The sequence below is a fragment of the Somniosus microcephalus genome, chromosome 10 (assembly GCF_052327205.1).
Source record: "Somniosus microcephalus isolate GS21.2 chromosome 10, FLI_Smic_1.0, whole genome shotgun sequence".
NCBI classification, from domain to species: domain Eukaryota; kingdom Metazoa; phylum Chordata; class Chondrichthyes; order Squaliformes; family Somniosidae; genus Somniosus; species Somniosus microcephalus.
In genome coordinates this window covers 175,248,302-175,273,019 of record NC_140996.1, presented here as the reverse complement: position 1 = coordinate 175,273,019, position 24,718 = coordinate 175,248,302, and the positions used below count along the sequence as shown (strand labels likewise).

Below are 24,718 nucleotides of genomic sequence, written 5' to 3'. Positions count from 1 at the left end.
CCCTTCCCCCCCACCCGCCCTCTCTTCCCCCCAGTCGCTCTCTCTCTACCCCCCAGTCGCTCTCTCTCTTCCCCCCCAGTCGCGCTCTCTCTCTCTCTCTCTCTCTCTTCCAACAACAACATGCCCTCGAAAAAGCCTCGGCACCGCCGGGCACTTCAGCTAGTATTTGATAAGTTTAATGAAGATTTTTGACAAAGTGACCTTTTTGGATAAAGAGAATGCAATAAATGTAATGTATATGGATTTTCAGACAAAATTCAATAAGGGGTGGGCGGGATTGGTCTATGCAAGAGGCCTAATCAAAAGGAGGTATTTTACATCCTGAGCTCAACATCGAGTTCAACAATTTCAGACCATAACCTCTGCCCCTATATTTTCACTATGATGATTCTGCCATTCCCATTTACACCTCTTCTAGACTCATCTTTTGTTTCTTTACTTGTTCTATTACCATCTCCTTTTGCTTTGTACTATCATACTTTTTGTCATTTAATCACTCCTGTCTTCCACCCTATCACAGACATAGAAACAGAAGATAGGAGCAGGAGTAGGCCATTCGGTCTCTCGAACCTGTTCCGCCATTTAATGAGATCATGGCTGATCATCCAAATTCAGTACCCTGTCCCTGCTTTCTCCCCATATCCCTTGACCCCTTTAGCCTTAAGAAATATATCTAACTCCTTCTTGAATATATTTAATGAATTGGCCTTAACTGCCTTGTGTGGGAGAGAATTCCACAGGTTCACCACTCTCTGGGTGAAGAAATTCCTCCTCATCTCAGTCCTAAATGGCTTACCCCTTATCTTTAGACTGTGACCCCTGGTCTGGACTCCCCCACCATCGGGAACATCCTTCCTGCATCTAGTCTGTCTAGTCCTGTCAGAATTTTATAAGTTTCAATGAGATCCCCTCTCAATCTTCTAAACTCTAGCGAATATAAGCCTAATCGACCCAATCTCTCCTCATACGTCATTCCTGCCATCCCAAGTATCAGTCTGGTGAATCTTCGCTGCACTCGCTCCATGGCAAGAACATCCTTCCTCAGATAAGGTGACCAAAACTGCACACAATACTCAAGGTGTGGTCTCACCAAGGCCCTGTACAACTGCAGCAAGACATCCTTGCTTCTGTACTCGAATCCTCTCGCTATGAAGGCCAACATACCATTTGCCTTCTTAACCGCCTGCTGCACCTGTATGCTTACCTTCAGCGACTGGTGCACAAGGACACCCAGGTCTCGTTGCACTGCCCCTTTTCCCAATCTATTGCCATTCAGATAATAATCTGTCTTCCTGTTTTTGCCACCGAAGTGGATAATCTCGCAATTATCCACATTATACTGCATTTGCCATGCATCTGCCCAATCACCCAACCTGTCCAAATCATACTGGAGTTTCTCTGCATCCTCCTCACAGCACACACGCCCACCCAGCTTTGTGTCGTCTGCAAAATTGGAGATATTACATCTAGCTCCCTCGTCTAGATCATTTATACATATTGGCCCAGAAATTCGGGTCTCCACGGGTGAGTACGCATGGGGTACTCACCCGTAGGCCCAATGGAAGTGCCGGTTTCCTGCATGCACTGCGCATGCGCGGGAAACCGGCACTTCCGTTCCTCTGAAAGCAGGGGTTCAGAGGTCGAACACGTGCGCGGGGGAGTCTGCGCGTGCGCATTGAACTTATGTTTTTTTCACAGGTTTTTCCGTGAGGGTAAGTCTGCAGAAGTTAGAAATTTAAAAAGCAGTCGTAAGGCCTGCTTTTTACAAGGTAAGTGGTGAATTAATTAAAATTAAAACATTTTTTCCACAGGTTTATTATTTTTAAATACTTTAAAGCAAGGTAAGTTTATTTTTAGCCCTGTTGAATATAAAATTATTTTTTCAAAAATTTAAATTATTGTTTAAAATAGTTATTTCATGTAATTTATAGTTTATTTAAAAAATGTGATGTTTTTAAAAAATGTATTTGAAGGTTTAGTACTATTTTGGGGCCGTAGTATTTATAAGTCTTGACAGCACTTCCTGTCAAGGCTTATGAATGGAGCACTCCCTGCTCCGATTGGCTCCCCATGGCCCACGTGATCCCAGGGGACGCATCGAACTAACTGCGCCCCTGGGATACGCAAGCACTGCGCGCCGGCAGCTGGACCAGGCCCTGGATCGGAATTCCACGGGGCCCTACAGCTCAACTGCCGGCGCGCTAGGTAAGTGCAGGTCAGGGGCTTGCACCCGCAGGAAACCCCCAACCCGAATTTCTGGGCCATTGTGAATAGCTGGGGTCCTAGCACCGATCCCTGCGGTACCCCACTAGTCACTGCCTGCCACTCGGAAAAAGACCCATTTATTCCAACTCTTTGCTTCCTGTCTGCCAACCAGTTATCTATCCAAGAGAGCACCTTACCACCAATCCCATGTGCTTTAAATTTGCACGCTAATCTCTTATGCAGGACCTTATCGAAAGCCTTCTGAAAGTCCAAATACACCGCATCCACTGGTTCTCCCTTATCTATTGTACCAGTTACATCCTCAAAAAAATTCCAGTAGATTAGTCAAGCATGATTTACCTTTTGTAAATCCATGTTGACTTTGTCCGATCCTGTCACTGTTTTCCAAGTGCTCTGCTATTACATCTTTTATAATGGACTCTAGCATTTTCCCCACTACTGGTGTCAGACTTACCGGTCTATAATTCCCCATTTTCTCTCCACTACCTTTTTTAAATAATGGGGTTACATTAGCTACCCTCCAATCCATGGGAACTGTTCCAGAGTCTATCGAATTTTGGAAGATGACCAGCAATGCATCTACTATTTCTAGGGCCACTTCCTTAAGTATCCTAGGATGTAGATTATCAGGCCCTGGGGATTTATCGGCCTGCAATCCCGTCAATTTCCCTAACACCATTTCCCTACAAATACTGATTTCTTTCAATTCCTCCCTCTCATTTGACCCTATGTTCCCCGACATCTCCGGGAGTTTATTTGTGTCCTCCTTTGTGAAGACAGAACCAAAGTATGTATTTAATTGGTCAGCCATTTCTTTGTTCCCCATTATAAATTCCCCTGATTCTGACTGCAAGGGACCTACGCTTGACTTCACCAATCTTTTTCTCTTCACATATCTATAGAAACTTTTACAGTCAGTTTTTATGTTCCCTGCAAGCTTACACTCATGCTCTATTTCCCCCCTCTTAATTAATCCCTTTGTCCTCCTTTGCTGAATCCTAAACTGCTCCCAATCCTCAGGTTTGCTGTTTTTTCTGGCCAAATTATATGTCCTCTCCTTGGATCTTATGCTATCCCTAATTTCCCTTGTTATCCACAGTTGAGTCACCTTTTTTGTTTTATTTTTATGCCAAACAGGGATGAACAAATTCTGTAGTTCATCCATGTGATCTTTAAATGTTTGCCATTGCCTATCCACCGTTAACCCTTTATGTAATGTTCCCCAATCCATCCTAGCCAACTCGTGCCTCATGCCATCGTAGTTTCCTTTATTTAAATTCAGGACCCTAGTCTCTGAGTCAACTATTTCACTCTCCATTTTAATGAAGAATTCTATCATATTATGATCGCTCCTCCCCAAGGGGCCTCGCACAAGAAGATTGCTAATGAATCCTTTCTCATTACATAATACCCAGTCTAAGATGGTCTGATCTCTAGTTGGTTCCTTGACATATTGGTCCAGGAAACCATCCCGTAAACACTCTAGGAATTCCTCCTCCACAGTATTGTTACTAATTTGGCTAGACCAATCTATATGTAGATTAAAGTCACCCATGATAACTGCTGTGCCCTTATTGCACGCGTCTCTAATTTCCTGTTTAATGCCATCCCCAACCTCAGCATTACTGTTTGGGAGTCTGTATACAACTCCCACTAACGTTTTCTGCCCCATGGTATTTCTCAGCTCTACCCATACAGATTCCACATCATCAGAGCTAATATCCTTCCTTTCTATTTTGTTAATCTCCTCTTTAACCAGCAATGCTACCCCACCTCCTTTTCCTTTTTTCCTGTCCTTCCTGAATATTGAATACCCCTGGATGTTGAATTCCCAGACTTGGTCATCGTGGAGCCATGTCTCCATAATCCCAATTATATCATATCCGTTTAAATCCATTTGCGCAGCCAATTCATCCACTTTATTACGAATGCTCCTCGCATTAAGACACAAAGCCTTCAGGCTTGATTTTTTTAACACTCTTAGTCCTTTTCGAATTATTATTTACTGTGGCCCTGTTTTATTTACACCCTTGGTTTCTCTGCCTTCCACTTTTGCTTTTCTCCTTCCTGTCTTTTGTTTCTATCCTTGCTTCCCTTTCCTCTGTCTCCCTGCACAGGTTCACAACCTCCTCCCATTTTAGTTTAAACCCTCCCCAACAGCACTAGCAAACACTCCCCCTATGACTTCGGTTCTGGTCCCTCCCAGGTACAAACCATCCAGTTTGTACTGGCCCCACCTCCCCCAGAATTGGTTCCAATGTCCCAGGAATTTGAATCCCTCCCCCTTGCACCATTCCTCTAGCCACATATTCATCTGAAATATCCTTCTATTTCTGCTCTGACTAACACGTGGCACTGGTAGCAATCCTGAGATTACTACCTTTGAGATCCTATTTTTTAATTTATCTCTTAACTCCCTATATTCAGCTTTTAGGACCTCATCCCGCTTTTTACCTATATCGTTGGTACCTATATGCACCACGACAACTGGCTGTTAACCCTCCCCATCCAGAATGCCCTGCAGCTACTCCGAGACATCCTTGACCCTTGTACTAGGGAGGCAACATACCATCCTGGAGTCTCATTTGCGGCCGCAGAAATGCCTATCTATTCCCCTTACAATAGAATCCCCTATCACTACAGCTCTCCCACTTTTTTTCCTGCCATCCTGTGCTGCATGACCACCCATGGTGCCAGGAAGTTGGCTGCTGCTGCCTTCCCCCGATAAGCCATCCCCATAACAATATCCAAAGTGATATATCTGTTTGAAAGGGGGATAGCCACAGGGGACCCCTGCACTACCTGCCTGTGCCTACTACTCTGTCTGGTGGTCACCCATTCCCTTCCTGCCTGTGCAGCCTTTACCTGCGGTGTGACCAACTCCCTAAACGTGTTATCCACGATGTGCTCGGCATCGCGAATGCTCCAGTATTTATCCATTCGCAGCTCCAGTGCTGCAATGTGGTCTGTTAGTAGCTGCAGCTGGATAGACTTCCCACACACATGGTCATTGATGCGCTATCAATTACTCATAAAAGACTGAGAGTTAAGAGAGTAACTAAAGGCTTTTATTAACAAAAGAATGAAGGTCTGCCTCGAGTCGTCAACCGGTCCAGAATACAAAGGGGCTGGGGAGCAGTCACCTTTATACTAGGACTTGTGGGAGGAGTCAGCCGAGGCATGTCCAGTCATGTACACAGTGGAATACAAACAGTGGTTTACCACAGTCATCAGGGACACAGGAAATGTCCCTGATTTCCCACATAGCGCAGGAGGAGCATGCCACGGGGCTGAGCTGTGCTGCTATAACTTACCCTTTAATTAATTCAAATTAAATTAAATCAAATCAAAACCACTAATTAAAATAAATTAAATGATATACTCAAGGGCCCTTGTTTATCAGCACTCCCCGCTACACAACAGATACCCTAGAAACTATAAACCACCAAACTTAAGTTTGGAAAAAAGCGAGAAAGAGAGAAATACTCACCTACCAATCACTTACCTGCTTTCTGGTGACGTCACACTTCGATTACTTTTTACGTCTCTCTCCCCTCTCGCTGACGCTGTGCCTCTCGCAGGTTCGCCGCTCAGCTCCGGTCCCAGGTCTCCTCTCCGCGCTCTTTTTATCCTCCTCTCGCTGACTCTGTTCCTCTCGCAGGTCCGCCACTCAGCTCCGGTCCCAGGCCTCCTCTCCGCGCTCTTTTTATCCTCCTCTCGCTGATTCTGTGTCTCTCGCAGGTCCGCCACTCAGCTCCGGTCCCAGGCCTCCTCTCCGCGCTCTTTTTATCCTCCTCTCGCTGATTCTGTGTCTCTCGCAGGTCCGCCGCTCAGCTCCGGTCCCAGGCCTCCTCTCCGCGCTCTTTTTATCCTTCTCTTGCTGACTCTTTCTTTCTTTCCTCCCTTCCTCCTTTTCTCTGCCCCTGCACTTGCTTAAAACCTGTTACATCTCTAACCTTTTCCAGTTCTGACAAAAGGTCATCGACCTGAAACGTTAACTCTGTTTCTCTCTCTGCACATGCTGCCTGACCTACTGAGTATTTCCAGCATTTTCTGTTTTTATTTCAGGGGTCCTTTAGTGATCAATTAAAAATATGCAAGGACAATGCATACTATTGGGTGCCTATGGATGTGCTTGTGCACATTTTGACAGTGCAGAACTTTTGTTCTAGGTATATAAAGATGATTTGTACTCGGGTATACAGAATACAATTTTGAAATTTGCTGACAACATAAAAGTAGGAGGTTTGGAAACTAGTGACCATCCTCCCCAATGTAGAGGAGACCGCATCATGAGCAGTGAATACAGTAAACTAAATTGCAAGAAGTACAATAAATCACTGTTTCATCTAGAAGAAGTGTTTGGGGCCCTGGACAGTGGGAAGGGAGGAGGTAAAAGGGCAGGTGTTGTATCTCCTGTACTTGCATGGGAAGGTGCTGTGGGAAGGGGAAGGGGTGTTGGGGGGTGATTGAGGAGTGGACCAGGTGTCATGGAGGAGGATACCAGCAACTTGTATCCTTTAAGACCTGCCACTGGCCAAGGGCTCGGCAATGCCCCTGCCAAGAATGGCCAGCACTGTCTCCTCCAAGGGGATTAGGTGAAGGTAGGAATGGGAGGTGTGCTTTGTAATTGGTACAGATTGTTGGTAGGTGAGTGATCGGGGGTGGGGGGAAATCATGCATAGAGAAGTGTGTGAGGCTAGTGAATCAGTTGGTAGGAGACGGCTTTTGAAGCTGCATCCACTGACCTTAACCAGTGGTCTGAGGTCCTGAAGCTTCTTTGGGCACTGGAGCCAGGTCCTGGGGGTGACACAGCTGACAGTAACGGCCTCAGTGATCTGGTCCCACCTCATTCTTCTGGAGGGCCTCCTAGGTACAGGACCTCTCTTTCAGTGTTGGCCCCTGCACAAAGCTGGAGTGCTGCATGCGAGGCCCTGGGTGCCCCTTCCCTGGCTTGCTGAGCCATTTATGTTAATGTTAAAGCACTTTTCCCAATTTTTAGGTGCAGAAGGGAATTCAGCTTTAAGAGCTGAAGACTCCCATTTGGAAATTCTTTTTAATGCTAATTTCTTTTGCAGAGGCAGTTGAACTGTAAGGGCTGAAAACTGCATATTTTTACATCATTTTTATTTTTATAATTTCAGAAGGCATTGCCCTTTTAAGAAAACAATAGCTCATTGCCCTTTTAAGATCCCACAATGCTTTGCAAAATCACCTCGCTTTCAGAGGCTGTGCGAAGCAGTAATGCTACTTCTGGATGCCACGACGAACGCCACCAGGAGGGCGTTACACGGTGAGTTTAGCAATGGGATAATAATCATTAGTCCCCAGCGCCAATTTTTCAGTCCTACCAGCGCCACCATTTGTGGTGCCTGTTAACTCGTGACCACCGTGGCAGCGGCAGCTTTCGTGTTGCACGTGAATTTTTAGCCCACAATTCCCGAAAAGTACAAGTGCAGGTAGATAAACCCATAAAGAAGCCAATAGAATTTTGGGTTTTATATATAGGGTCATAGAGTATGAGTAAAGAAGTAATGATGAATTAATACAAAGCATTGGTTAGGCCATAGTTAAGTATTGTCTGCAATTTTGGGCACCCCATTATAACAAGTGCATGAGAGTGTGCAGTGTTGATTCACAAGGATGATGCCAAAAATGGGAAACTATTGTTATGAGGTGAGATTTGAGACACTGGGACTATTTCCACTGTAGCAGAGAAGGCTAAGAGGGATTTAGTAAAGGTTTTTAAAATTATGAAGAGTCTTGATAATGCATAGAGAAAGACTATTTCCGCTGGTTGGGGAGTCAGTGGCGAAAGGCCGTCAATTCAAAAATGTTTATTTCTTTTTATTCATTCACGGGATGTGCCCATCCCTAATTGCCCTTGAGAAGGTGGTGGTGAGCTGCATTCTTGAACTGCTGCAGTCCTTGTGGTGAAGGTACTCCCACAGTGCTGTTAGGGAGGGAGTTCCAGGATTTTGTCCCAGTGACGATGAAGGATCAGCGATATACTTCCAAGTCAGAATGGTGTGTGACTTGGAGGGGAACTTGGAGGTGATGGTGTTCCCATGTGCCTGCTGCCCTTGTCCTTCTAGGTGGTAGAGGGCGCAGGTTTCGAAGGTGCTGTCGTAGAAGCCTTGGCGAGTTGCTGCAGTGCATCTTGTAGATGGTACACACTGCAGCCACGGTACGCTGGTGGTGGAGGGAGTGAAAGTTTAAGGTGGTAGAAGGGGTGCCAATCAAGTGGGCTGCTTTGCCCTTGATGGTGTTAAGCTTCTTGAGTGTTGTTGGAGCTGCACTCATCCAGGCAAGTGGAGAGTATTCCATCACACTGCTGACTTGTGCCTTGTACATGGTGGAATGGCTTTGGGGAGTCAGGAGGTGAGACACTCACCACAGAATACCCAGCCTCTGACCTGCTCTTGTTGCCACAGTATTTATGTGGCTGGTTCAGTTAAGTTTCTGACCAATGGTGGCCCCCAGGATGTTGATGGTGGGGGATTCGGCAATGTTAATCCCGTTGAATGTCACTAAATGCCATTTAATTCAAAATTCATACTAAGACAGTGAGGAGAAATGTTAGGAGATATTTCTTTATGCAGAGAATTGTTGGAGCATGGAATGCTTTGGCCTTTTTAGAGAAATTTGGCTAATATTTGAGGCAGAGGAAGAAAAATGGCTAAGGGGAAGAGCAGGGCAATTGAATTAGTTTTGGATTGTTCCAGCAAAGAGATGGCACAGACATGATGGGCCAATTGGCCTTCTTGCTTTCAGGGTATATGTTAACATGTTTTAATGTCCATTGACTGCATTTATTCTGTCTGTAGGCATTGTGATGTACCTGAGGATCCGCACTGTATCAGATCATAACAATTCCTACATTATATTTTTGTCATAGGAATGGTAGCTTTATCTAGTATTGTCACAATTTAAAAATGGCTTCTGTGACTGCTTACAGCAAGGGATTTCTGTTTTTGTGAAGGACAGAGTACACAATCTGTTAGGGTCAGACACCAAAATACCTAGGGGTCAGTCTGCCTTGTGTTTATGGGGCGGACTTTGCAATAAGAATAATGGTGACACTAACGGGGTAAATTGGACAGCACCTTCTGGCGTCCGCACACGCACAGTTAAACGTGGAAATCCGGAAGTTGCTGTCAGAGATATCCTGCTCCTCCACAGGATGCCCTGTTACAATCCTTGCCGATAAACTCAGCATTGAACTGACTACAACAGCGTGAACTTGCGCCACTTACCCACTAGATCTGCACTAAAAACGGCTGAGTTAGAGCTGGTGCATTCAGGAGTAAATGAGTTTTTAACAGCGTGATAAGTGATCATTACTGCTGACCAACCTCTCTGGCCCTGAAAATTTAATTTTACAAGTGTGGAGTCACATTCCCTCAGAAGAAAATTAGTGTTGGCGATGTTTTAAAAAATAAAAAAACTTCTACTTTTTCTGTCTGTTTCTTTTATCTCTCGCTCCCTGTATTTCCCAATCTTTATTTGGCTTTCTGTATATCATTTAAATCTAATTTATATTTCCTGCTTTATACTTCCTGGTTTGGACTCTGCATGTCTCAGTGAGGATTCATCAATTTGATTGGTTGAAGAGCCTTGCTGCGTATTGACCTGCTCACAGATGCCACAGGTCCCCTGTAGAGGGCACCACACAGGATCAGACACCCGAAGACAGTAAGGCCTAGAAATTGGGTTGGGGCGCCAAAGTGGCGCAAAAGTCGCCTGAGCGCAGGATTTAGCGCAGTGATTGGAGTAATTCCGATCGCCAGAAATTCAGTTTCAGTGCCGCTCGAGGGACACGGGGCGAGGCTCAAGGCGCTCCACGTCCCTCTTAGGGCGCTGAAACTGATTATCGCAGCGCAACGTGCCGCAGCGCCACACGCTGTGGCACGGCACGTTGCGGTACTGCAGGCCTTCCTCCCACTGTTAAGGGGAAGGTGCCTGCAACAGCGCGATCCCCGATCGCGAGTGCCGGCAAATGAGCCCGGCACCAAGGAGAAGTGCCGGCCTCTCGGGAAACAGCCGGCAATGCCGCGGGGGGGTGGTTTGGAGGCCGGGGACGGAGGTGCTGGCAGGCGGCCGCCGAAAAAGCGGCCGCCCCGCACCTCCACCTTAACTTGCGCTGCTGCCGGCACAGTAAGGCCCCGTGAACCGGGCGCAGGTAGCGAGCGGCGCAACTGCGGCGTTCGCTACCAAATATCGCGAACAGGGCACGAATGGGGCGCTGCGCACACCGATGACGTCATCGGTGGCGGCGCAGCGCAAAAGCCTAACGCCACCATTAGCGCCCCTACTGAATATCGCGGGAGACGCAGCCAGTGGCGCTACAGCCACTGACTGCCTCTTTAGGCGCTAACAGGTGGTGCTACTCACCCAATTTCTCCCCCCAAGTCTCCACTCAAAAGTCCATGAAAGTTCGGTGGGCCGCTGTTAGTGAGGTGAACGCCATTTCTTCGCTGCTGAGTGCAAAATCCAGGCCTATATCCTCGTATGTAAGCGGCCCTCAGTCTGGGCAGGACAGGTTGGCCAGACATCTTAGACTTCTGATATGTAAAGTGGTTACTGTGTGAGGAGATGCTGCAATTATCCCTATGATTGAACAATTAAAAACAAGCTTTGCTTTTCAAAAGTACCAAGGTACCATTGTGTCAGATATAGCATCTCCTGGTTAAAGCAGTCACTATAGTCAGTGGCAGTGATAGAATCAATACCTTCAATCACTTTGCTATATTTTCCTTAAATGCTTTATGATCCCTTGGCTCAAAGGCTATATTAAGCTTGTGTTTATGAGTAGAAACACCACTTTAATGTTCTGACCTGCAAAATTGCCCATAACAAATCAATCACTCTGCGCAGGCTAATAAGCTCCATGTTCCACTTTTGTAGTCAGTCTGAAAACTACTAAAGTCATCAAGGTATTCCTATTGCTTCTATATTCTAATGGAATGGGTGGAACTGCACTCGCCTGGTTCCATTCTTATCTATCTAATCGTAGCCAGAGAATCACCTGCAATGGCTTCTCTTCCTGCTCCTGCATCGTTACCTCTGGTATCCCCCAAGGATCTATCCTTGACTCCCTCCTATTTATCATCTACACGCTGCCCCTTGGCGACATCATCCGAAATCATCAGTTTCCACATGTAAGCTGACGACACCCAGCTCTACCTCACCAGCACTTCTCTCGACCCTTCCACGGTCTCTAAATTGTCAGACTGCTAGTCCGACATCCAGTACTAGATGAGCAGAAATTTTCTCCAACTAACTATTGGGAAGACCGAAGCCGCTGCTTTCGGTCCCTGCCACAAACTCCATTCCCTAGCCATTGGCTCCATCCCTCTCCCTAACATCTGTCTGAGGCTGAACCACACTGTTCGCAAACTTAGCTTCCGACCACATATCTGTGGCTTAACTAAGCGCCTATTTCCACCTCTGTAACATCGCCCGTCTCCGCCCTTGCCTCAGCTCATCTGCTGCTGAACCCCTCATCCATGCCTTTGTTACCTCTAGACTTGACTATTCCAAAGCACTCCTGGCTGGCCTCCCACATTCTACCCTACATAAACTTGATGTCATCCAAAACTCGGCTGCCCGTGTCCTAAATCGCACCAAGTCCCGTTCACCCATCACCCCTGTGCTCGCTGACCTACATTGGCTCCCGGTTAAGCAACGCCTCGATTTCAAAATTCTCATCCTTGTTTTCAAATCCCTCCATGGCCTCGCCCCTCCCTATCTCTGTAATCTCCTCCAGCCCCACAACCCCCGGAGGTATCTGCGCCCCTCTAATTTTGCCCTCTTGAGCATCCCTGATTATAATCGCTCAACCATTGGTGCCATGCATTCTGTTTTCTAGTCCCTAAGCTCTTGAAATCCCTGCCTAAACCTCTCCACCTCTCTACTTCTCTTTCCTCCTTTAAGACGCTCCTTAAAACCTACCTCTTTGACCAAGCCTTTAGTCATCTACCCTAATTTCTCCCTATGTGGCTCGGTGTCAAATTCTTTTGTCTTATAATACTCCTGTGAATGCCTTGGGACGTTTTACAACGTTAAAGGCGTTATATAAATACAAGATGTTGTTGTTGTTGTTGGTAGGTTGCAAAAACACTAAAACAGCACAGGTTTGCAAATTTGCCAATGACTGCAGCACAATACTTAGCACTCCCAGAAATGTCAGCACTGTGACTCTCTATCATATTTATTCCATCTGTAATAGGAATGTCTTTGAATGTTTGTGCACCATTTCCAATAGTTCGGCGCAAAATTCCAGTTTCATCGCAATTATAAATATTGTCCTTTTCAGACTCAGATAAGAAGACAGTTAGAACCTCCAAACATTGGATGATTCTGCCTTGGCAACACCCTTCTCACCACAAATCCTATTGAATCAATATTTATTCTGCACATTCCAGTGACTGTCAAGCTTCTGTTGATGTAAATGCCTGCTTTTCCATTACTGTTGCTCGAGTCTGTGCTTCTGTAGAAGCAGAGGGCGACTGAGAAGCACATCATAAGAACATAAGAAATAGGAGCAGGAATAGGCCACTTGGCCCCTCGAGCCTGCTCTGCCATTCAATAAGATCATGGCTGATCTTGGGCTCAAAGCCACTTCCCTGCCTGCTCCCCATAATCATGTGTTAGGGCATGCAGTGTCCAGTGCAGCAATGTGTTCTCAACATCTGAGATTTTGCCATTATATCTGCGTTTGTGATCTGGGTTATGGTTGATCAGCCAATCATTTATGATTTGAACTTGTTTGTGATCAGGTTAAACAACATGGAATGCAGGATTTTAAAGTGCTTGGCCAAATCTCTTTGGCTAGATTCGGACATTGTTTCAATACGTTGCAGAATCTCCTCCTTGCATCACAAGAGTAGCACAGAGTGAGTTCTCCAGGCATTTCAAAACAGCAAAGGTTTGTGCTCAGAGAATAGAAAAATAGAGCTGGAGCTGCTTTTTCTATCCAAGGCAGTTCAATTCAGTTTTAATTGTCTTGAACACGCATTCCCACAAGCTCTGAAATTCTTTCTTGACTGTAAATCACTTCAAAATTAATCCTCACAACTGAAATACCAATCTTCACAACTGAAATACCATTGATCATTACAATCAAGTACAATTGAGAAATGGTTTTGGAAAGTAAGATTTGATCCAGACAAATTGACACAATATTAAAAGCAAATCCCACTGTAGTGCTTTCTCTGCCCTCGCCCTGGATTTTTGCAACCTCTGTGCCAGTGGGGTAGGGAGAAAATAGAGCCCTGTTACGGAAAGAATGTGAAGCTTTTTTGTGGACGTCCTCATCATTTATATGAAGGCAGCGTCTTCCTCACTCCTCCCTCTTTAGATGGTCCATCTGCCTCCAGCATAAAAGTTCTTTAATTTTAATTTTTAGTCATTGTTTTTAAAAAAAAAGTCACTGCACAAAAGCACTAAATGATAGATTGATACAGTCGGGATTCCTGGTGCTTCCAAGGAACGTATTTTGAAGAGAACAGCTTAATATTTCTAATAGTCTAAAAATGCAAGGTATGATACTTTTTCAGAAGTACTTCATATAGTGTTAACAGTTTATGTAAGCTTGAAAGCATTTTGAAAACTTAAAACCTTTGACAACTTAAAAAAATTAAACACAATTACGCAGAGATATTACTGTGATTATCATCACTTCACTTTCCAAACACGGAAAAAGAAATTTAAAAAGCACCTTTTGCTAAATCGCAAAACTTATTTAATTTACCAAACTGATAGCCAGCTTACAACATGAGATTGCCTAAGTGAAAAAAAGTAACAAAAATAACACGGTTGTGTAACTCGCAATTGGCAAGTACAGTAAAGTAGCCTAAATTCAAATCTGAAATGTGTCCAAACCATATCTACTCTTCTTGCTCATTCAAGTGACAGACATAAACATCGTCATGTTTGAGTCTCTAAATGCAAGCGACTGAGAAATTTATAGAGAGAAGTGACACGATAACGTTTCAGGCATTACCCTTTGCCATCCTGGGTTTGCAGTTTTTTTACTAGTTTTATTAAAATTTAATTTCTTACCTTTTCTGTCACATTTTCACTCACTTGTAAACAAAGTTAATTATTAGTGAATCAAAGGCCGCGATTTTCCCTACCTTGGCGGGTCCGTGGCGGGCAACGTCCGTGGCGGGTCCCAGCCCCCACGCCTGTCTTCATCCTAGTCTCTGACAGGACTTGCCCCTGATTGGGCTTGTTAAGCCTGCCCAGCGAGTTTTCCGGTCCAATTGAAGGAAGCGGGTCTGATGACATCATTTGATGCCGGTTTCCTTAAACTGGAATGGTCAACTTTCTTTTGACATTTGTGCTGTCAGTGTTCTACAGAATTGAGGTGCTGCAAACACTGACAAGCACTGCACAAAGGCGCACGGCTGCACCCAGGCTGTCCCATGACTCCCTCCATATGCTTATGGAGGTAGTCACAGCACGCAGGGAGGTTCTCTTCCCTTCCAATGGTTGGAAGAGACCGCCCCAGGAGATCTATGCAGCCTGGTTGCACATTGCACAGGAGGGCAAAAGCAGAGATGTGGTAAGGAGGACCAGGCTGCAGTGGCGCAAGCCTTTCAATGATCTCAGTAGATCATGAAACGTTACTGCAAAGCCACACTCAACCTCATCCTGCTGTGCTGCTCATCACATCCCCATCACTCTGCCTTCCCTACCCTACTCCTGCACATCCTTAATCACACAAACTTACCTTACACCTCCACCCATCCCTCTCTATCTACATTATCACATCCCCATCTCACTAGCCACGCCTTACACTCACCCTCATCCTAGTCCAATCATGCCAACTAACAACACACAAGGGTAGGCATTTGGGTGCTTTAGTCAATGTTCATGTGAAGTTTCTGTTAATGTGCTGTCAAACATTGAAATCTTTATTTTCAACACTTTGGCCTAGAAATTCACTTGGGCGCGGGCAGCTCGCTCGTGCCCAAAATTTAGCGCTGGGCGGGGAGGCATTAGCGCACGCCGTATATTCGTCTTCTGCGCCCCAATTCGGAAGCGGGTGCTATACCAGGGTGTGCCCGCCTCCGTTTTGGGTGCTGCAACTGAATATCGGCACGCTAGTTGCCGCAGCGCCACCCGATGCGGTGCGGCAGGCTGCGGTACTGCAGGCCTCCTCCTTCTCTTAAGGGGGAGGTGCCTGCAACGGCCGGAGCCCCGATCGCGAGTGCCGGCAAAAGAGCCCGGCACAACGGAGAAGTGCCGGGCTCCACGGAAACCAGCCGGCAATGCCGCGGGGGGGTGGAGGAGGCCGGGGAAGGAGGTGCGGGCAGGCGGCCACCGAGAAAGCGGCCGGCCGCACCTTCCGCTTTAAAGCGCCCCACTATGGCAGCAGGACGGCCCCGTTTTCTGGTCGCTGTTTGCGCCCGCTTCGGAGGAGGCGGCCGCAAATAAATATGGGGATCGGCGCGGTTTCGGGGCGTTACGGGCCACCGCGCACACCGATGACGTCATCGGTCCCGGCGCAGCACTAACGGCTACCGCCGCCAATACCGCTGCACTCAATTTCCGCGCTACCACCCCGCCGGCGCAAAAGACCTCTTTAGGCGCTAAGTGGGCGCAAGGCCCACTGAATTTCTAGGCCTTTGTGTCTTGGATAGATTTGTGTGCACCTTTGGAAGTGGCTTAGCGAGTTGCAGTGAATGGTGAGACATAATGGTACCCTGTCCCAATCCGCGTCCCACCACCGATCGCGCTCGCTGACCCCCCAGAAGATTCCCCCCAAAGTTAACAAAAATCACAATTGTGATCAGATTGTTAACACTGCAGATAGAAAAGGAGGGGCTAGGAACTTCAGAGGTGGTTTTGCCAATGGGGACGTGATGGAGGAGGGACTGCTGCTTGTCGGGTTTTAGTCCCGCCTCCATCGATGTCCAGCTAACCCACGCTAATTTCCCTTGATTGACCTTGTTAAGCCCGCCCAGCGGGCTTAGCAGGCCAATTAAGGGAAAGCCTGTGACAGAGAACGTTAAACACTGACATTCTCTGTTGCTTGGTGAGTTCTTGTACTCAAGACTCACCAAACCTATTTTCTGAACAGAAAGCAGATGGCTGTTGCATCGGAGAATGCAGCAGTCATTCTGTCATCTCTGCAGTGGAGATGAGGCACCTCCGGATCCCCAGCGCTTGAAGCCTGCAGGAAGAAACAAAGGCAAGTAAACTTTTTTCTAACACTTTTCACTCACCTCACATACTTACCTCTCCACACATGCACCCATCACTTACCTCCACAGCACACTTTTCAACCACTCTCACCCCCGCAGACCCACTGCTCACCTCGCTGACCCTGGCGGGATTTCCCGATGTCGCATTTCTGTTGGAAAAATGGGGATAATCCTCTTAACTGCCTGTTAACTACCTGTTAACAGACAGTTAAATGGCTGCAATCCCCTTCCCGCCTCCAGGAGACGGGACCTGGCGCGGGTTGGGGACCCGCCTCCTGGGAAGATGGCACAGAGGCGGGTTGGGGGCAGGATGGGCACCCGTCCCCAGTTTCTGCCATTTTCCCGGCAGTCCCACCTCCAAAACCACCTCCCCAGGGCTGGCAAAATATTTCAGTTATGGAAACATACAAAACAACAGAAAATATCTTAATTTACAACATTCACTGAAGAAATGGCAACAGGTTTGATTTGGATTTTTCTGTAAAAGTACTGCTGTCGCTTTTGAAGGACTTACATGTGTTTGTTTGAAAGTAATGAACTTTCCCTGCCATAGTATGCGATACAATAGTGAACAGGACATAATGGTGAAAAGAGCAAAATCGTGAAAAATGCTCAGCAAACCTTTTCTTATTTTGGGGCGAAAGAGGAGGCAGGGGAACATTACACCACTTGCAGCAGAATGATACCAAGTGTAAGTGACAAGATGATGCATTTTGATGATAATTTATGTTGTTTTTGTGCCTGAAAACAATTGAAAGCCTCCAAAATATTTTATAAGAACAGGATGCTTTTTAATTTGGTAAACAGAAGTCACTTTACAAATCTGTCTGTAAAATCCAGTTATGAACCAAACTGAAAAATTAAGCTCAATCATTTGAAAACATTTTGATTTAAAAATAGTGCATTGAGAAAGCTATCTTCCACAAATTTCAAATGACCTGTTGAGATGTAATATTTGAATGTTATTGCCGTGACAACTGTGTCAGCAAGCTGCATCACAGATCTGCTGAAACCACTTTAGCGCTGACTGTTGTTGCTCTGAACTTGCAACCGAACATAATCTTACTATGTTTAACTTGAACAAAATTGAGACCCACGGCCAAAATAAGTTTGTCTTTGCTATTTATATGTTTGTTTCCTACCTAAGCTGCTTGAAAGGTTCAGCCCTGACAACTGGTGTCTCCACAGAATGTTCGAAGAGAGCACCTTCCGGCCCTGGAAAAGAAGGGAGATAAAAAAGGGCTGTTCAGTCAAACAAACGACACAACAGAAGCTCAAGGTAAAATGAAGGACACCATTTCCACCTCAAATATAAGGGTTGCAAATGGAAATTGTCTGTCAAGTACATTTAAAAATGCTCCATAAGTGTGGACCAAAGGCCTTTTTAAATCAAAGTAATAATTGAAATGTTTATGCTTAACCATAATATCAGCAAGTCTGTAAGCTACTGTTTGAAGTGTTGGTTATTCTAAGGCTGTACCAAATGCAAGATGGGGTCGCCTAGCTTCTTGAAATCCTGATTCAAAATAACAAGATCACAAGATACTTATGTGTGAAGAAGGCCATTCAACTTATTTCGTCCATCCTGCACAACCCTGCACTCCCCCTTTCTGCACCTAATTGTTTCTTAAATGATTCCAGGGTTTTCACTTCCACCACACTGCCCAGAAGTACATTCCAAGTGTTGGTCACTCTCTACGTGAAGAAGAACCTCCAACTATCAGTCCTAAAGTTCCTTTTTATTAGTTTGACCTTATGTTCCCTTCTACTCCCACAGTTTAATTTAAAGTAGTATTCCAGATTAAACTTTCCATACCATTTACTATCTTATAGACGGGATACCTCTATAAGACCATATCTGAGCTACCTTCTTTACAGGCTGAAAAGCTCAAGTCTCTCCAGTGTTTCCTCATAATGCAGGCCCCTGTCACTAAGGATCAGCCTTGTGGCTCCTCTCTGTACTGCCTCCACCACTTGAATGTCTCTCTTGTTTCTCGACAACCAGAATTGGACACAGTACTCAAGGTCTGGTATGTCCAGGACTGTACAGTTTGATTATGACTTCCTCTAACTTGTATTCTACTGCTTTGGCTGTGTAGTCCAACATTTTATTGGCTTCTTTCATTGTTGCTCTGCATTGACTGGACATGTTGAGCATTGAGATACTGAGGCTCCTAGGTCTCTTTCAACTTCATCCCCAGCTATTTAAACACATTCATGGAGTATGTACATTGCTCATTTTTCCTTCCGATGTGCGGTATTGTACATTTATCTGCATTAAAGTTCATCTGCCACTGTTCAGCCAACTCACATATTTTGTTTAGCTGTAATTTTTGGGCTGCCTCCTTCGATCCCATTGTCCCTCATAATTTGGTATCATCTGAAATTTGACTATTTTGGACTGAATTACGGAATCCAAGGGCTCAAATTTCCCAGGGCCATGGAGGCGGGAATGGAGGCGTGTGGGGTGTTAAAATTGCAGAATCGGGGGGCACGAACCCTTCCCGCCCCCAACCCACCTCCATGCCCGTTTCCCAGGAGGCGGGTACCCGACCTGTGCTGGGAGCCGCCTCCCCGAGGCGGGAAGGGGATTATTGCCAATTAACTGCCTGTTAACAGGTAGTTAACAGGCAGTTTTTGGCCTAATCCCTATTTTTAGCCCTGAAGTGTGGGCTTCCCGACGGCTCCAAACCACGCCAAGTTAGCGAGGCGGACCATCGGGCTGAAGGGCTTGGAGGGGTCGAAATGTCCGGTGTTCAGGTGAGTGATGGGTGCATGAGTGCAGAGGTAAGTGTGTTTGGTGTGTGTAAAGTTTTTAAATAAGTTTTACTTACCTTTACTTACTAATGCGGGCTTCCTTCCTTCAGGTCTCGGGAGTCCCTCATCTCACCGGCACAGAAAGCTGAATGGCTGCGAGCTGTCAAAATTTGCAGCCTCTGCTTTCTGTTCTGGAGAGATTTCTAACTGAGTCTGTGGAGAAGGACTCAAGTTAGAAGTCAGATTGTCAGTGTTTGACAGCTTCACAGAGCTGCCAAACGCTGATATTTCATCTGTCAAAAGCTCTTGACAGATGAAATGTCAATCCCTGATGTCACCTGTAACCGGGTGTCCCCTAATTGGCCTGCTGAGCCCGCTGGGTGGGCTCAACAAGGTTAATCAAGGGAAAATCGCGTGGGTTGGTCACAAATCGATGGGGGCGGGACTACAACCCAAAAAGTGGGAGTCCCGCCTCCATCACGTCCCCATTGACACAATCCAACCCCAAGTCACTGCTGTAAATTAGAAACAGAAGTGGTCCCAACCATGAGTTGTGGGACACCCCATTCAGTACGTCGTCCTACCCAGACATTACTCCACTAATCAATACAAACTATTTTCTACCCTTCATCCAATCCATTCCCACATTTTACTCCAATTCCCCATGGCGTAACCTTTTGCGTGGAATGCTATTAATACTTAGGGTTTAGTTGCTGTAATATAAGGGCTGTCTAAGTCCCAAGAGGCTCATATTGACACACAGCAGCCAATCACCTCATGTACTTCTACAACTCTAGTCACACCTAGGACAAGCACTATACTAGGGTCAAGAGTTCATTCTTCACACACTGGCAGCAAAGAGAAGCACAGTGGTAATAAGTGTGTACACATAAACAACTGCAGCACAAATAGATGGATCTGAGAGGAAACTAGATTGCCAGATATATGGCTGTGATGAATACATATGATAAGGACTTGTTTAGAAGTGCATGGCATCAAACAGAATTCCAGAGCTGCAAAATACATTTTGTTGATCATGGATTAGGTTCAAACTTTCAGATAAAGGACAATGTTGGAGTTAACATTAGCTCCCACAAGGTTAGAAAGTATTGATATATGGTTTAAAAGGTTGTAGTTTGACATAAGAGGAATCACCATTCTTGGAGATAGGGTGAACACAAGTACATTTCCAAGTAGAAGAAGAGGTGCACTGAGAGTGAGAGAGGTGAAGAGGTGGCATAGGACAGGGTAAGTTTGGAGGCACACAACCAGAAACTATAGCATCAGGCTGGAAGAGAACTGGAAAAGAAGAGTCACAGAAGTATTGAGGGACACCTATGGCCAAGAAACTAGAAGCAGCAGCTACTGCAGGCCTAAGAATGTTAATATATGGTAATGATATGCAAATCAACACAGGCACAATTGCTGATTTTCTTGCTGAAATTATGCTCTTCAATCAGTTCGCCAACATTAAATGGGCAATGAGACAATTCCATTCTGACCTGATAGCAAATCAGCGTTTAAAGTGGTACTCGCTGTAATATATTGGGGGCGATTTTCCCAGCCCTGAGGAGACGGATTTGGAGCCGGGACAGTTGGCAAAATGGCAAAAACTGAGGGCGGGTTCGGAACCCGCCTCCAACCCGCCTCTGCACAATTTTGCCGGAGGTGGGTTTGATGGGTGCGATTCGGTCCCGCCTCCATCAGTTGGGAGAGGTAGTTAAGACCCTTAAATAGTAGTTAAGGGCCTCTATAATGCTATTTTGACAGGCCTTATTTTACCACATTTTCAGCGTGTTGCATGACCCTCCTAAACCACTGGCGGGTTGACAAGTGGGTGGCCTCCTCACAGCTGCAGCTCCACCATTAAAATGGAGCTTTCATCAGGAAGCAGTTGCAGGTGGCAGAACTTTTGTTCTAAAGCTCTTTCAGCACTTTTAGCAGGCCTACCGAAGTTGGAGGTGCTGCAGCTTCTATCTCTCAACTGTGGGACCTCCTTGGAAGACCCTCTTCCCACTTGGACTGAGCGCTTCCCCAACGGAGGTATCTGCCAGCAACATGGGAACCATTTACTTCCTTTCACCATGGACCTCAGATTCGGATGAGGAGCAGCCATGGCAGCAGCACAACCAGCCAGCTCAGCAGCAACAGCATCAGGAGCCCCAACCTCCTGCTCACCCACCTGATGCTGCACAGGGCAGAAGGCGCCAGCGCATGGAAGCACGTCGCGCAAGGAATGCACTCATCCTGGCCAGATTTGCATAGGTTGCCCATTGTGGCACATGTGCTTGGCTCCTTCTTAACACATGATAGACAATGGACATGACTCTCTGGCCTTCTTTCACTCTGACCACCAACCTGACCATGCAAGTGTCGCAGAGCCCGCAATGTGGAACTGCCTAAGTCGAAATAACAGATGCCATCACGCCAACAGTTTGCCATCACCTAATTTAATACATTTCCACAGGGATGGCATTTCATCAATAAACAGAAACAATCACCCAATCTACACACAGATCTGGAGGTTATATCCCTTGCCAGCTGGACCCACACAGCCTTGGTTTCTTTGGGAGGCCTCTTCCTCCCAGATGAGGGGAAGAGCACCTCCCTGCTAGCTCTTGCCCCCCCAACCAGCATACCCAGCACCTCATCCGAGAACCTCGGGGAGGCCCTTGCCTTGGAGCTGGCCACTCTTCAAGGAGATAACAGTTTGGAGGTGGTGCAGCATCGAACAAAAACCAGTGGAATGAGCCAAGGTAGCAAGCAGCTGGATAAGTGACGTCGGCAGAGGCGAGTTTCAGTCCCAAAACACTAATTGGCCCAGAGGAACCCACACCTCTGAAATCAACTGGCCAATTAGGGGAAAATCGCCAATTTTTCCCACCTCTCAGTGGAGGCGGGTTTGGAACCCACCTAAACCGAAACCCACCTCCAACCCGCCTCCATTGGGAAAATCGCGCCCATTGTTTTGAGCAAATATGAAAGTGGACTTTAAGTTTGGGTTAATGAGAGCTGAATGTTTAAGCATCTTTTTTGCACCTTGTTTAATTTTAGGATTTTGTCTCCTATTTTTGGTGGTAATATTTTTCATTGCTGCAATTAAAAATATGGATATGGGAATTCCAAAAGGTATTCCTCTCTTTTTGTGTCTTTAGAGGAGAAAGAAAGATGAGGTACATTTGCTTACATCAGCTGCAGCCTGCTAATGTTGGGGGTGAAATTGGGTGCCTTTGCGTCTCCTGTTAGCACCCCTTGGAGCACAATCGGCAGCAGGCGGGGCGGAGACTTCAGCAGCGCTACACACTGGGCCATGCAGTGCTCAAATGGCTTTGTGACCGGGCGCGGCGCTGACATCGACTCCTGCCATATTTGGCGGGAGTATTGCGGGGGTGCTACAGCGTTGCGCCCCGATCTCCTTCGCCCGGAGATTGTGACTTCATCACCCCGGTAGCGCCCCGGACCTGCAATTGACATCCGCCCCCTGCAGCAGCGGCGGTCGAAAATACCGACAACTGCAGGAGGCGTGCATCGGGCGGCCGGCCGCTACGGGGGTGATGATTAAAGGCGAGGTGGCCGAGGTAAGTTTAAAAAAATGCTAACCTTTCTTGCTCTAGTTTTTTTTTGCAGGTTCCTGCCCGCGATCGATCAGTCTGGCACTCTGCTGGATCGCAGCTGCCTTGGTGGTTTAGATAGGTACTTTTTCCATTGCAGTGCCTACAGCGATGGCCCTTCCCTTTAAGGGAGGGAAGGAGCCTTTGAACGCGGTAGCGCTGCACGGCCCAGTGTGCAGCGCTGCTGAAGTCTCCGTCCCGCCTGCTGCCGATTGCGCTCCAAGAAGGAAGTGGAGTGCTTGATTTAGCACTCCACTCCTTCCTGGAGCGGAAATGATGAATTCTTCAAGGGGGAAAAATTCAGTATCGCCCCGTTTGGGGCGCGATTATCGGCCGTGCGCAAAGTTAAGCGCCTGGCGCTAATTATCGCCTCCAACTGCAAACTTGACTTTTATCGCCCCCAGAGTTGATTGGAGCGCTATATCAGGCGCTACACACCTCTCTTAAGGCGCAAAGGCCGAGGAGCGAGGCGTTACCTCAGAGCGCTGGCGAAGCTCATGTGATGTCAGTCAGCAATGGAACACAGACACACTGGCGCCAGCCAGTTCTTAAAGGGGAGGGTCGATCTTGCTCTCCATCCACATCCTGCTCATTGCAGCCTTAAATCTCGGCCTGGAGAGACCTGTACATCAAATCTGCTGGAAAGAACAATGGAGAGACCCAGGGAAAGAGCTCAAAGTGCAGCCCCCACAGTCTCTTCTAAATCGATACAAGGAAGGGCAAATCAAAATGAACCTGCAAAGTGCTGCTCAGTACCCAAAACTCCTTCACACAGCGTTGAATCTCTCCAGAAGTCTCTCTCTCTCTCTCAGAATGCGTGGTGCAAAAATGTCACCAACAAAAAAAGGCAGGAAGCGGTCACCTTTAAATAGCACGCCCCCAGTCCCTTCCTGACTGCAAAACGCTCCCCTCAACCTGTCGTTGCTAGCGGCAGGCGGTAAGGCAGGGGGTGCCACTCAATATCCAGTCCGGGGCGCTACCGGGGCGTTGCACACTCGACTGACGTCACAATCTGCCGGCACAGGAGATCGTGGTGGTAGTGTTTAGCGTCGGCGCAAAATGTCTAGTTCATATCCTGAGCAGCGCAAACATCACCTTGCACGGGCGCTAGTTGCTTTGTGTCCCATTAGCGCCTTTAAGGCGCTAACAGGAGGTGCAAACCAACTGAATTTTTGCCCCCAAAAGTTTAGAAATTATTAGCGCCTGCCGCTAACTGTTCAAACTTTTAAAAATGAATTCCCCAAATGGGGCGACAGTGAATTTTTCATTGTCTTTACCCACACAGCTGTCAACAGACCCAGGCACACACATCCAAGAATGTCCAAGGAAAACCATCTTGACAGATTTTGTCTCAAGAGGGAGGCTGTGACAGAATTGTGCTGTCTGCTTGAATCTAATCTGCAGATAACCTCTGCCACAGGGACACTACTGCCAGTGGCAGTCAAGGTCACCACAAACCTGAATTTGTATGCCACAGGCTCATTACAAGCTATCACAGAGGACATCAGCAACATCAGTCAATTCAGTGCACAGATACGTCAAGCTGGCCACAGATATGTTGTTTGCCAGGACAAACTATTTCATCTTTTTGGCACTGGAAACCTGTCAGTGAATGTATCTATCATTAATCCTGATCACCACCTCCTGCCAGGCATGGTACACTACTGTCATCTAGGGAGGATACCCTGTAGCGCCAAAACTTTTCTAACTCCCAGCAGCGGCGTGCCCACCTTGTAGGCCATCAAACAGGGATGGAGTATTGCATCATTCTGTCATGTGCCCACAAACTCCATTTCATGTCCCTGTATTGAGTTTGCCTATCCTTGGTGCTCCGCCTCCTCCTCCCCACCCCCATACAGCCTTTGCAAAGGCTGTTCACTATTTAAAATCAATTTTGATTATTTATAA

At 46.7% G+C, this 24,718-nt stretch overlaps 1 protein-coding gene across 7 annotated transcripts in view; it reads right to left on the bottom strand.

Moving 5' to 3' along the window:
- sgcg (sarcoglycan, gamma) overlaps window positions 1-24,718 on the bottom strand; it is a 1,055,765-nt gene that overhangs the window by 99,229 nt on the left and 931,818 nt on the right. For all 7 annotated transcript variants that reach the window (XM_085999188.1, XM_085999193.1, XM_085999189.1 and 4 more), the window contains one exon: window positions 17,585-17,657. In XM_085999188.1, the coding sequence (XP_085855314.1) occupies window positions 17,585-17,657 (73 nt within the window). The remainder of the gene's footprint in view (window positions 1-17,584; window positions 17,658-24,718) is intronic.